Consider the following 13,213-nt stretch of genomic DNA (forward strand, 5'->3'; position numbering starts at 1 on the left):
GATTTGACGTTTCTCAGTTCACAAAGAAATAAAAAAACAACAACCCCAATATATTTGTCCTGTAAATAATAGTCACATTAACTACTCCCCTAGCAATATATAAGCAATACAGTCGTACCTTGGAAGTTGAACGGAATCCGTTCCGGAGTTCAGCTTCACTTCCAAAATGTTCGGAAACCAAAGCACAGCTTTTGATTGGCTGCAGGAAGCTCCTGCAGCCAATCGGAAGCCCCGTTGGATGTTCGGGTTCCAAAGAACATTCGCAAACCGGAACACTCACTTCCGGGTTTGCGGCATTCGGGAGCCAAAACGTCCGAGTAAAATTGACTCAATAAGTGTCATAGTTTCCACTTCAAAACACTAGCACCTACTTTCCAGTCTAGATGTACTTAAGTGTACATTAATGAGGGAGAATGGAATTAGTAATATGGCATATATATCTATAAGTAGTCACTGCCTTCTGTATTAGAAATTAGAGCTGGTCTGACTTTTTTTGTTCACCTTTTTGTAACAGATTTGCACTTTAAGATAGTTTATGAATATCTTCAGAGCAATCTGCTTCCCCTCTCACCCAATACCCTCCCTTGTTCCAAGCCTATCACAGTTTATGCCACCTTATTGGTCTCTTCCTAATATTGCTATTCATCTGGAATACATCTTGTTTTTCTGTAGGAAATATTAGAAGTTATATGTTTATATAATTGAGGTGTTTTTATTTTTTCCCCAATGCACAAAATTGGGCTTATTTAGAAACGACTTAGTTTTAAATTAACACATGTTCTGTAGAGATTTCAGCCTAAAAGTTAATTGCTCCAGATTGCCAGTAGATGGCACTAATTATGTATTCTTTTGAATATTTTAAATAGAATTATCCCCCTTCAAACAAGAAATCTTTCACATGCAGACTTAATCTTGTTTGAAAAGCAATTCTAACCTGGAAAATATATGAATAGTGTTCTACTTGACAATTGAATAATCTAACAATATTTGAGAATTCATTACACTTTTGTGCCCCAACATTTTCTGTGAATATGCAGATAAATTTTGTTTTATAAAAACTTTAATCTAAATTTGTAAGGATAAAATCAAACCTTTCTTCATATGGATTTATACAAAACTTTAAAATATATTTTCTGTAGCAGAGCACCATATTTATATAGGGGGAAACTGACTTTGCTTTGCTGTGAGTTTGCATTTTATAAGCTCATTCATCTCTTTTTCTCATTCACACTTTATGTTGCTTGCATCACCTTTTGCATGTAGTAGAAAGCTATTCTTCTTGCTCTTAGAAGTCTAGAAAAGTAGAATTACATGTATAATTTTAGTTACATTAATTATTAAGATGTCTGAAAGACATGGATGATTCTTAACACTAAAGTTTTTAAATACTGTGCAGCGCTTAATTGCTACAATATTTAAATACCATTTATAAAATATTTTCTAAGTTCACAGTGGAAATTACCATACAGGTATTGGGCATATCATGTTATTTTTTTGGTATGTTTTTAATGTTGAATTTTGTTTTCTTTTAATTGACTTTAATAATAATTAGGCAGTTTTAGTGTGAAAATGAACTCTTACAAAGTTGTTAAGTAGCTTGTTGAGACTACTTTAATGATAATGGGAAATACAAAATTCAGCCACTTCTGTCAAGCACTAAATATGTTTTGAGTATAATACCTATCAAAAAGGAAGATGCAAAACTGTTCAAATCTAGTGGGGGTTTTTATACAAAAGTCCTTTAGCAGATAGATTTTTTAAAAAATCCTAGTAAGATGTATAGTGAACCTATTTGCCTCAACTTGAGCGTCACAGTTTTAAACACAGAATTCAAATTGTTGGATATTTAAAGTAATTTCAGTCTTTTCCTTGCTGTGAGTCTGTTTACTGTGACCACAACTTGAGAGCTGAACTTGTTCCTGTCCTAGTTATTTAACACATTTTAAAGAGTTCTAGACAATCTCTCTATTAAAAACAACATCCAAACTAGGAGATGAAGGGCCCTTTACTGTTTGAGGTCATCAGTGAGGTGTTTCAGAGAGGCTAAAGTACAGTCTCATATCTTCTGATCTAAAAACGTCCCTCCAATTTGTCCTTCTTGAAGATGGGTCACTGAGTAAGCAATGGTCCAGTTCCAGGAACACATGGTTACATCTGTACCAGTTCAATATTTGGTCAGGAAATAACATTAAGACTGTGCTTTTGACCTTGATTGTTTGTCTTCTGGTGTCTATGTTTGGGAGCTGGATATGGGTGAACCAAGTGAAATTAACTCCAGACACTATAGAAGTAGTAATGATTGGGAGGTTTCATAATATAGAGCATGTTGGCACTCACATCATTGTTCAGAGTGTCAGCAATGTACATCCTCTGGTCACTTAAAGATAAAGGTAAAGGTACCCTTGACCGTTAGGTCCAGTTGCGGATGACTCTGGGATTGCATGCTCATCTCGCTATACAGGCCAAGTGAGACGGTGTTTGTCCTTAGATAGCTTCTGGGTCATGTGGCCAGCATGACGAAACCACTTCTGGTGAACCAGAGCAGCGCACGGAAATGCCGTTTACCTTCCCGCTGGAGTGGTATCTACTTGCACTTGATGTGCTTTTGAACTGCTAGGTGGGCAGGAGCAGAGACCGAACAACAGGAGCTCACGCCGTCGCAGGGATTCGAACTGCCGACCTTCCAATCGGCAAGCCCTAGGCTCTGTGGTTTAGACCACAGCGCCACCCGCGGCTTGCAGTGTTTGATGTGCTCCTATATTACTCTTCATTGAGTCCAGATATTCAGGTCGCAGTGGGTAGGCATGTACATTGTGGCCCTCTTTCAGAGATGGACCTCATGGCCATCATGCATAGCTTCATAATCCTGACATGATCCACCCTAAGGCACTTTGTGTGGCACTACCATTGGTAGTGGTTCAGAAGCTGCAGCTGGTGCAGAGCATTTGACCTTTCTTACGTGGAGAGCCTAGTCATAATGTATTGTGATCGACAGCACTCCAATGCCTGCACTGGCTTCCTGCTGCCTCCCAGACTCAATCTCAGGTGCTGCTGATTATTCCAACGGACCTAAATGATCTTGTCAAAACACACCCCACTGTTTTATTATATCATGACCTTTTTCATTTGAACAGTTCAGTTAAGCCCAACATCTAGTATGTACAAAGTCACGATTGCCCAGGAACTTTGGCAAAACCCAAGTTTCTACACCTGCTTGAAAGTCCAGAAAGACCCCAACACGGCTTACAAATAAGGAAACAGAGAGCAAAACACTATGTAGCAATAAAGTGGCATCAGATACTGTATATATAAATACAGAAAAGTACATTTAAAAGTTTTAGAATGCCAGAGCTTCCCTATCGTTTCATTCTAGAGTAGAAGTACTCAGGATTTGCTGGAATTTTATTTTTACATTTGTTTGTATTATTATTATTATTATTTAAGTCGTAACTAGTTTTGAGTGATGGAGAGGTAGTGTATAAATATTTGAAAGAAGTGTGATTTAAAAACAAATAAACTCACTCTTTGGAGGCTAGTTGTTCTTCCACAGTTTTTAAAAGATTTTTCACCCCAAAGAAAAGCCTGACTGGAATATTGGTAAAAAAATTAGTGAATATTAGAACAGTAAAAATCAGTAGAAAAATACTGGGAAGGTTGTACTGAAATTAATAAAGAATCAATCTACAAAATGTAAGTATGGCAACAATAATAATAAATTTATAAGATATTTTGTAATTTGTTATGTTTTATAAAAACGATACAAATACCCTCTGAAATGATATAATGGATGAATGCAAAGATGAAGTGCAATCCTTCATCTTTTAATTCTTATAAACAAATTAAAGAAGACCTTTTTGTTCAATCAAACTTTTGGTAGCCAGGGACAAATTGAGATAAGACAAAAAGGGTTTTTGGTTTTTTTATTGGACTTTGGAGCTTTGTTCTACCATTGCTACCTATTATGAACCTCCAGAGATGGAAGTGGGCCACGTAAAATAAAATAAATAGTCTTTTTGTAGCCCTGGATTTAGATTGGAAGCTATGGTAACTTAAATGATAAAATTAAGAGATTGCATAGGGCAACATTGCCTTGTCTGTGGGTTTTTAACGTTGATCCCCAAACAGGTCAAAACAGTGTTGCATGCATGAGTAATGTAGGTTCTTATTTTGCTTTTAGGTAAACTTCTGAAAGACTTATTAGTGCAAGAAAACAGCAGAGTCTGTGAATGTAAACCTCCACCACTTGATTTCTTAAAATAATCAACATAACGTTGTAAAGCACAAACCTCACTCACAGTTCGGAAACAATATTTATATTTAAGGTTGAGAAGCCAGGATGTAGGAAAATCTTGCTAATTTGTAAGGTGACCTTTAAGTGCACAAAACCCAAATAATTTGTCGCTTATGAAACAGGACATTCCTGCAAAATTTGGGTGAGTACTTACATAGTGAATCTTGTAAGACAAAGAAATCTGGAATAAAGTCTTTATCCTCCTCCAAAATAAGATTTAAACCAACAATGGGGTTAACAACAGTGGTCTTTCAAAGACTCCTATTAAAATGAGGGCTCTGCAGCCGTTAATGAGAGAGCTCAAAGTAGAAAACTTGAGTTTTTAAAAGAATCGCTAGATCAAAAGTAATTTCTAATCTCTGAGATAAAAGTTTCTTTCTAGTACCTTGCAAGTTAATAACAAAGCTTGCAATGTCTACTGTTTACTCCAATCAAATACTTTTAAATGTTCTTTCTGCCTGCAAAGGGATAATCAGTAGTGACCAGAAGTGTGTATGTTTAAATTATATATGATGGAAATGGAATAAAGGGGAGGGGAAAAAAGAAACATCTTTCCTTAAATTATTTGAAAGCATCTGTTCTTTAAGCTACTTTTTATGAACACTTCTTAGTAATGACTGAAGGTAAAAAAGCAGAAAAGCATCCAATGTTAGGAAATTGCAATCCAATACCATGTAATTTAAACCTGCCGTTTCTTCTCTTGTACTAAATGACATACAGATGGATAACTCTGGTCACTCTACTTTGAGAACACAATTGCTTTCTTTATGAGCATATATCTATTACTAACAAACTTTTGTCAAGACTGTTTATTTCTAATCAAGCATAACTCCTTCAGTAATTAGAAAAACTCATTTTGAAAAACATTAGTTTTTCAGGCCCAGGCTAACTGTAGACTCTTCAAAAGTTTTGATTTTCCTAAAACACCTGTGTGGCTTTTGAATATAATTTTAAATACATGTATTTGTAGCCTAACTTCAGTAGTATATGGCCAAAAACTAAAGTTTTTATAGGTTATTTAATGCCTTCCCTCCCCCATCTGTCCATCCAACAACTGGATTCTTTAAAATATATATTTTGTGGTGATTTTGCCTTGTCAAACAACCCCATATTCATTCTGTTAAAAATAATTAAGTTAGATAATTAAATATATTTTGAAAATTTTGACATCTCTATGGTAGCTTTTGTTACGGGAATGGGGCACAGACCCCCTGGGTGGGCTACGTGGAACCCCAGTTGGGAACCACTGGTCTAGCGCAATGTGAGCAAGCATGAATGAGCCACAACAAACCTTGGGCAAACCTGCCTTCTTCCAGCAGAATAAGTTCAGAATCTTTCACTTCTGCTTTGGTGTTGTTGAAATTATGGTTTCTAGTTGGCTTGTGTCAGACAAACTATACTTAATATTAACCACAGTTTGTTGGCTCTGACAAAACAACAAAGTGAGGTGTTGTGTTGTCGTTTAGTCGTGTCCGACTCTTTGTGACCCCATGGACGAGAGCACGCCAGGCACTCCTGTCTTCCACTGCCTCCCGCAGTTTGGTCAAACTCATGTTTGTAGCTTCGAGAACACTGTCCAACCATCTCGTCCTCTGTCGTCCCCTTCTCCCAGTGCCCGCAATCTTTCCCAACATCAGGGTCTTTTCCAGGAAGTCTTCTCTACTCATGAGGTGTAGCAAAAGTCAAAGATTCCGAGTTCCTCCTCCTAGTAAAGAAGTGCATAGGGAGAGGCGAAGGAATGCGCAAGGGCTCATTCATGTTGTGCTAAACTGTGGTTTTGAGTAATGTCCAAACACAGCCAATGGCTCTTCCAAATTCTCCCAAATCCTTCTCTATCCTCCTGCCTTCGATAACCTGCTTTTTATCATTTAACATAGACTGGATCATTTTATTTTGCTTAATCATTTTAATGACTCAGAAGACTGTTAATAAATCACACCACTGCCACCAAATGTATAACCACTTCGAGGTTTTATTACAATCAAGGGGTGCATAAATCCTGTTAAATAAATAACAACATATTCTATAAGTCAAGGGTCGCCAACTTGGCATCCATGGCTGCAGGGGCACCCTTGAGGTCTTCCCCGGAATCTGCAAAGCCCCTGAGCTGACCCACTCACTGCCCTCTTGGTGATGAATTGGTCACCTTTTTATCTTTTGAAAAGTACACGGAGTGGAAAGAGGAGGTGGTTCAAAGAGTGGTCCTTTTTCACTCTTTCAGCTTTATGTGCTTTTCAAGGTTCAGATTAATTTTACTGGATCTAATGGACTGACTAAAAGTCTTTTTCAAGCAGAATATTTTAATTTCTAGTACAATATACAGAACAAATAATAAAGTAGCAGGCATGCTACTCCATGTAGCAATAATTTGCAGATTAATACATTAATTCTAAGAGATATTTCTTTATCTCTCTCAGCAGTAGCAGGTAATACTTTCCAATGCCATTAATATTTTGGAAGCTCCTAAGACACAAGAGGAAGTAATCAGGAGCAACCTCCAGAGAAAGTATTTCGAGCTTGCAACAGATTTTACAAAAATCAAATTGATGAGGCAGGAAGGCTTATCTGTTTCTTATCAGCAGCCGGCAATCCTTTAAAATACTATTCATTTAGATCTAAAATGCAAATTACAGCTTCCAACTGAAGTGCTGTCAGCTATTCTCTTTGATGCAAAGTAAAATTTTAAACAAAGAAACATTTGTTTCTAAATTAACGATAGCTAGTTACAAAACTTTCAAGTTTCACCGAATTGTGTTTAAACATCATATGCCCATTACCTTTATATCTACAATTTCTTGCAAATACAAAGGCTGTGCTTCTAAGTGTATTTAAAGTTCCATTATGTTTAGGCTCAGGTTGTCGCCTTTTTGTGAATGATTGTGTGAATGTAGAATCTTGCCGATGGTTGTGACTTTTCTGCATTCAGAAGGCTTTGGCTGTATCACATGATCACTGTTCCAATGGAGTCACCCCCCCACCTTGTGAACAGCAGACTTTATTATTATTATTTTAAAAAAGTTGGATTTGAAGAAGCCACCAGCTGAGGCACTCTAATATATTAGAAGCTGATCTGGTCACTGGGAAAGTAAACGCAGAAGCTGTGTTTTGGCTAGAAGCCAACGCTATTGTTCAGGATTTCAACTAAAAAGACCCCTTCTCCTGTATCCTCTCCCTCTGCAGGGTCACGTAGGGATAAAAAGAACTGTAAGGTGGTCTTCTCCCAGCAAGAACTGCGGAAGCGGCTGACACCTTTGCAATACCATGTTACTCAGGAGAAAGGGACTGAGAGGTAAGGTATGGCCATGTGGTCAATGAGAAACGCAGACCGCTCCTCTTTCAATCTGCTGCTGTTTTTTCCTCAGCTGACAGCTTCAAGAAATTTAGCACTTGTTTACTAACTTATACAAATTAACACCACCAAACCAGACAGGAATTTGCGGCGGGGAGGGCAAGGTCACGGACTTCATAAATATAAAAGGAACGCTATTCTGTCCCTTAGCTTCTTCTTGGGGTCTGTTTTCAGTTTACTACAAAATGTGTGGAAGTAATGGCAGTTAAGAGAGTCTTTTGTTGTTGTTGTTTTGGGGGAGGAGGGTGGAGACACCACAGTAAGCAGAACCATAAGGAAAATAGCCCTGTGCCATTTAAAGGTGAAGTTTTGAAGGTGGTCATTGTATGTACAGACAGTTTGGCTGGGGGTCTGCGAGAGTAAGAAGGTAGCATATTTTCATTCCTTTTCCACTTTCTGTATTGAAGCACATGTGGAGAAAGTATTTATTGGCTCATTTGTGGCTGGAATGTCAAATATTTTCAATAACTGCCCTCACATGGCTTTAGACCTTGAAAGCAAGCTCTAAATCCTGGAGAAGGTTTGGGGGGGGGGAGAGACAAGAGAGCTAATTCCTAAGGCTCTTGCCGTGAATATAATTTATCTCAGCTTATTTCTAGAATGAGGAGGAGGTGGCAGTCACCTCGGTCAATGTCTAACCATTTTGCTGCATGCAGGTTTGATCCCCATTTGGCACAGTTGCATATTCCTGCAGGGTTGGACTAGATGATCCTCAGGGTACCTTTCAACTCTGCAATTCTATGATTCTCTGTTTCTTCTGACCATGGAGTTTAAAGTCAGGCCTGCTTCCGTTCCAATAGCAATAGTAGTAGTAGTAACAACAACAACAACAACAATTTATTTATACCCCGTCCATCTGGCTGATTTTCCCCAGCAGCTCTGGGTGGCTCCCAACAGAATACTAAAAACACGATAAAAGATCAAACATTAAAAACTTCCCTAAACAGGGCTGCCTTCAGATGTCTTCTAAAAGTCAGATAGTTGTTTATTTCCTTGACATCTGGTGGGAGGCCGTTCCACAGGGCGGGCGCCACTACCGAGAAGGCCCTCTGCCTGGTTCCCTGTAACCTCACTTATCTCAGTGAGGGAAACGCCAGAAGGCCCTCAAAGCTGGACGTCAGTGTCTGGGCAGAACTATGGGGGTGGAGACACTCCTTCAGGTATACTGGGCCGAGGCCGTTTAGGGCTTTAAAGGTCAGCACCAACACTTTGAATTGTGCTCGGAAACGTACCGGGAGCCAATGTAGGTCTTTCAGGACCGGTGTTAATATGCAATCTTTCATTCTACTCCCATTTCCAAAAAACCTCCTTTGCCACATGTGGGGTCCTGTTTAATTGGCAACAGTCTTCCTGTCGGAGTTGCCTTTTTACTAGACTTTCTGAATGGGGATCACTGGCACTCGGTTGTCTGTACCCCCACAACAAACTGGTGGTGGTGCTTTCCTCCGGCTCAGTAGGCCTTCCAGGCAAGTCGTTTACTGTTGTGTAGAAGATTAGCAAAAATGATTTAGTGTGCACAAACAACCAGGGTTTAGGTCATTTTTTAAAAATCCTGTTTATAAAAAAATATATTGGACCCCCATAAAAAGGGTGAAAAGATAATAAAAACAAGCTGCAGAGCACATAGACTTTTTGTTGGAATAGCACAGCTGAATTGTATTAGTTGAATGACCTCCTAGCCTTTAAGATTGTTAACTTAGAAAAATATTCCCTTAAAGCAGTAATATTCCTTTTCAAATAAAAATATAGAGCTCACACAGCTTGAAATCATGGGCCAGTTTTCTTCTCCTCCTTTTCTGTTTGATTCTCTTGGTAGTCCTGCTCAATCTCCCACAAAGATCTTGCACTACTGCATAGTTTAATGCAAAAGATCAAGACTATGATATGGAAATGTTGTTAAGATGTTTAGTATTGAGATGTATTTTAAAATTACCATAATGTTCAGGTGCAAAAAAAGAGAAGAGCGCTTGATCGAAAACGTCTAGCTACTTGTAAGCAATTCTGTACGTTGACATCTGAACAATAGTTTCTTTTCATAAACAGGACACATTTATGTTGCTGTTCAGATTTTAATATGCACCTTTTTTGTTTCTGAAGAAAGAACAATAATTTGCAAACCATGAAGTACCATTTATATTGGAACATACCGTATTCGCCTGAATATAAGCCACACTTCCCCCCCAAATTCCGACTGTGAAAAGTTAACGTGCGGCTTAAATTCGCAGCCTTACAAAAATTGGCTTTTACAGTATTGCTGCTGAAACAGACATCTGGTAAAATGGAACGGGTGTGAGTGCAGGCGTAATTTTAAGGGAGCGGCTTATATTCAGGTATTGTCTTTTTTTCTCCCCCGCCCTTGAATTTTAAAGGTGTGGCTTATTTGTGGGTGCGGCTTATATTCGGGCCAATATGGTATAAGAGTTGAACATAACAATTTCAGTGTCAACGCAATGAGAGTTCCCTGTCTGGGTGTCATAATTTTGTTTGATATGCATTTTGTTGTAATGTTAATGAAATGAAGTTCTAACAAAAATTCTTTCAAAGCGTTAATTCTATAATGCAACTGCAAGCTATCACTCTACTTTGGAACACATTTTTAAAATAAAAGCCTGACTAGCTTTTCAGATACCTTTTAATTGCATAACTTTCTAAAGAAATGCCTGAAGTAACTGATATTAGAGATATTAGAGTTTGAAGTCTTGTTTTTTCTGTTCTATTTTACTCCAAGAAGACCCATTTATCCTAAATAGAACCCAATAAGGCAAACATGTATGTACAAAATATTTTTTTCAATGTGTTCCCATTAAGATCCCAAGATGAAATTTTGTAGGTAGATCTTAGAAATATTAAATAGGCAATACATTTTTTTAAAAAAAAACTTTAATCTTTTTTTTTAAATTGTAACTTAAATTTAAAATTTTAAGTAAGTCCATCTTGTGGCATATCATATTAAAGTCCATGAAGTTCTGAAGAGATTGGTGTTTTTAGTTCTGACGTATCTCAATGCTGGGCTGAGCTTTTAAGGTTTCAGTGTAGTCCGACAAGGCCAAAATTGTCATTTTTTTTTGAAATTTCAAACCCTCAAAACTAAAAAATGGGATGAGATAAAAAGCTAAAATTTTAGATTTAAACTTAGTTTTAATATTTAATATTAAGAAAATTGGATGACATGAGGTTATAAAGTTGGACAACTTGATACGAAATAACCTGTTTGCTAAAGTACTGTGTTGCTGTTTTGTTCTAGTGCCTTTGAAGGAGAATACACACATCACAAAGCTCATGGAATATACAAATGTGTTGTTTGTGGAACTCCTTTGTTCAAGTGAGTAAATTAAACATAGTTACAAAATAATGGTGGCTCTGGTTTTTTGAGTGTTAAATATGTGCTATAGAAGTGGATGTTAAGGTCTAGCTACTTCATACTGATCTCACTATGGCTGATGCGAGTTGTAGTCCACAATGTGTGGAGGACACCAGGTTGGGAAAAGCTGCCCTGAACTCCTTGTTGATGTAGAATCTCAAGGGCTACGTCAAAACTCAACTGTAGCCCTTGCAAGTAAGACTCGTCTTGAATTCATAGTGGATCAAGGTTCACGCAGAGCAAATCAGCAGTGCAGACACTTTGTAATGGAACCAAAAACACTGGGCTTTATGTGAGCATAGACTAAAGGATGATATAAAAAGCATCAGTTCAGGGGTTTGCCAATTCCTTACCATCATAAACAAGAATTTAAACCTATGTTGGAAGTTCATAGTCTAGCATTCATTACATTTCTCCACACAGAGTCAGGGTCATCATTACAACCTCTGCTATATTTGAAGAACCATCACAATTGTAAAATATGGGTAGCAGAATTTGACTTCCTTCCCATCCCCTGAACTCCATGTTTCTGAGAGTTGCTGTTAATTTTTTGTTCTTTGCACCATTGTAGTCTGTAACTATGTCATCATGACCTGTGAACCAGCTATTTTTGCCAGGAAAGGGAGAATGGTTCTTCAGCACTAAGATTAACAAACTTCACCTTTAATAGATCTGATTTATGCTGCTTCATTACTGTGTGGCACGTAAGGTCAAGGAACACATGAATTTTGCTCTGCAGATGAAAGACCTGAGGTTTCTTGGTACACGTTTAAAATAGAATTCTACCCTTATCAGCAAGGAACCAGTGAAACTCAATCTCACTCTTCATTTAATTTGATCGTTCCAGCAACTTGAAAAGCTACAAGGTATTTAATTGTGACCACCACCACCACTTTTCTATAATGAAATGTGGCATAGTCTTAAAATTATTGCCCAGAAAAATACAGCTTTACATTTGCAAAAATGCAACTGAGTCATTTTGCTTAGGAAATTTACCCACATCTGAAGTGGGGGTAATCTTGGCTTTCCCTGTAATCTTCCTACAGGTAGTTGTGTTATGAGTCCCTGTTACAATAAAAAAAAAATGCTTTGTTTCCTAATGAATTGTTTTATAGAAAATTGCAGAAAGAGCCCTTTTCTTGCAGAAAGAGCCCTTTGCCTGAGCTTTGTAGCTGGTGGACTGGGGGAATTGCAGGACCTGAGATGCAGAGCGGGCCATGCCCCTGCCTGACTTGGGAGGGGAAAGTTTGATTTTGTAGTTTTAACTGATTTTTATCTTTTATACCTTTGCAAACTGCTTAGAGACTATTGTAGCTGAATAGTATATAAATTGTTTAAAAACACACACACACACACACACACACACACACACACACACACACAGCGGGAAGCCTGACTATTTAAACCATCCATGCCCTGAGGATCAGGCAGTTAGGGGTTTCTTCTGCACCTCATTTGATGTGTCGTTGTGGGGCATGGTTTTCACTTTTCGCAGGGCAGTGGACTGGGGTGGAGGTATGTGGTAGATCAGGCATAGGCAAACTCCCGCCCTCCAGATTTTTGGGACTACAATTCCCATCATCTCTGACCACTGGTCCTGTTAGCTGCGAATTGTAGTCCCAAACATCTGGAGGGCCGGAGTTTGCCTATGCCTGTGGTAGATGTCTAATTTAGCTAATTTAACTTTTATTTTCATCACAACTTGGCCTCTGGACTAGTGGTGAAGGAAGAGCCAGTTAGAAGTAGGACATAAGAAATGTAACAGGATTCGGTAAGGGAATTTAGCAAAGCTAGGATAGGGATGGCAGTGTCTATTTAATACTTAACTTGTTTACAAAATAACAGATATATATGAAAAACTGTGGTACAGTGCCATGCAATATTAAGCAGAACTACAATGCAGTGCAGTAAAATAACAAGTTTAACCCCCTCCGTTCACCAGCCCCGCCTACCTGCCAACCCCTCTTCCCTTTACACCTGACCAAACCCCTCTACCTTCATCCTTCATCTATTATCCCCTCAAAGTTTCCCTATGCATTTGATAAGAATGGGCAGAATCCAGCTGCCTTTTGTCTGCTCCCTACCACCTTGCCCACATGCTACCCCCTGCACAGGAGCTGCTTGCCACCAGGGGTGACAACTTGGAAAAAAAAAATTTTCGGGGGGGGGTAATCCCCGCCCCACATTATTGATCACATGATATGGTGCATGC

General features: G+C 38.4%; 1 protein-coding gene across 5 annotated transcripts in view; it reads left to right on the top strand.

Moving 5' to 3' along the window:
• Window positions 1-13,213, top strand: part of MSRB3 (methionine sulfoxide reductase B3) — a 58,646-nt gene that overhangs the window by 14,718 nt on the left and 30,715 nt on the right. For all 5 annotated transcript variants that reach the window (XM_053404723.1, XM_053404727.1, XM_053404725.1 and 2 more), the window contains 2 exons: window positions 7,472-7,580; window positions 10,885-10,962. In XM_053404723.1, coding sequence (XP_053260698.1) covers window positions 7,472-7,580; window positions 10,885-10,962 — 187 coding nt within the window. The remainder of the gene's footprint in view (window positions 1-7,471; window positions 7,581-10,884; window positions 10,963-13,213) is intronic.

This window comes from Podarcis raffonei, chromosome 10, assembly GCF_027172205.1.
Source record: "Podarcis raffonei isolate rPodRaf1 chromosome 10, rPodRaf1.pri, whole genome shotgun sequence".
In the NCBI taxonomy this organism is placed as follows: Eukaryota; Metazoa; Chordata; class Lepidosauria; order Squamata; family Lacertidae; genus Podarcis; species Podarcis raffonei.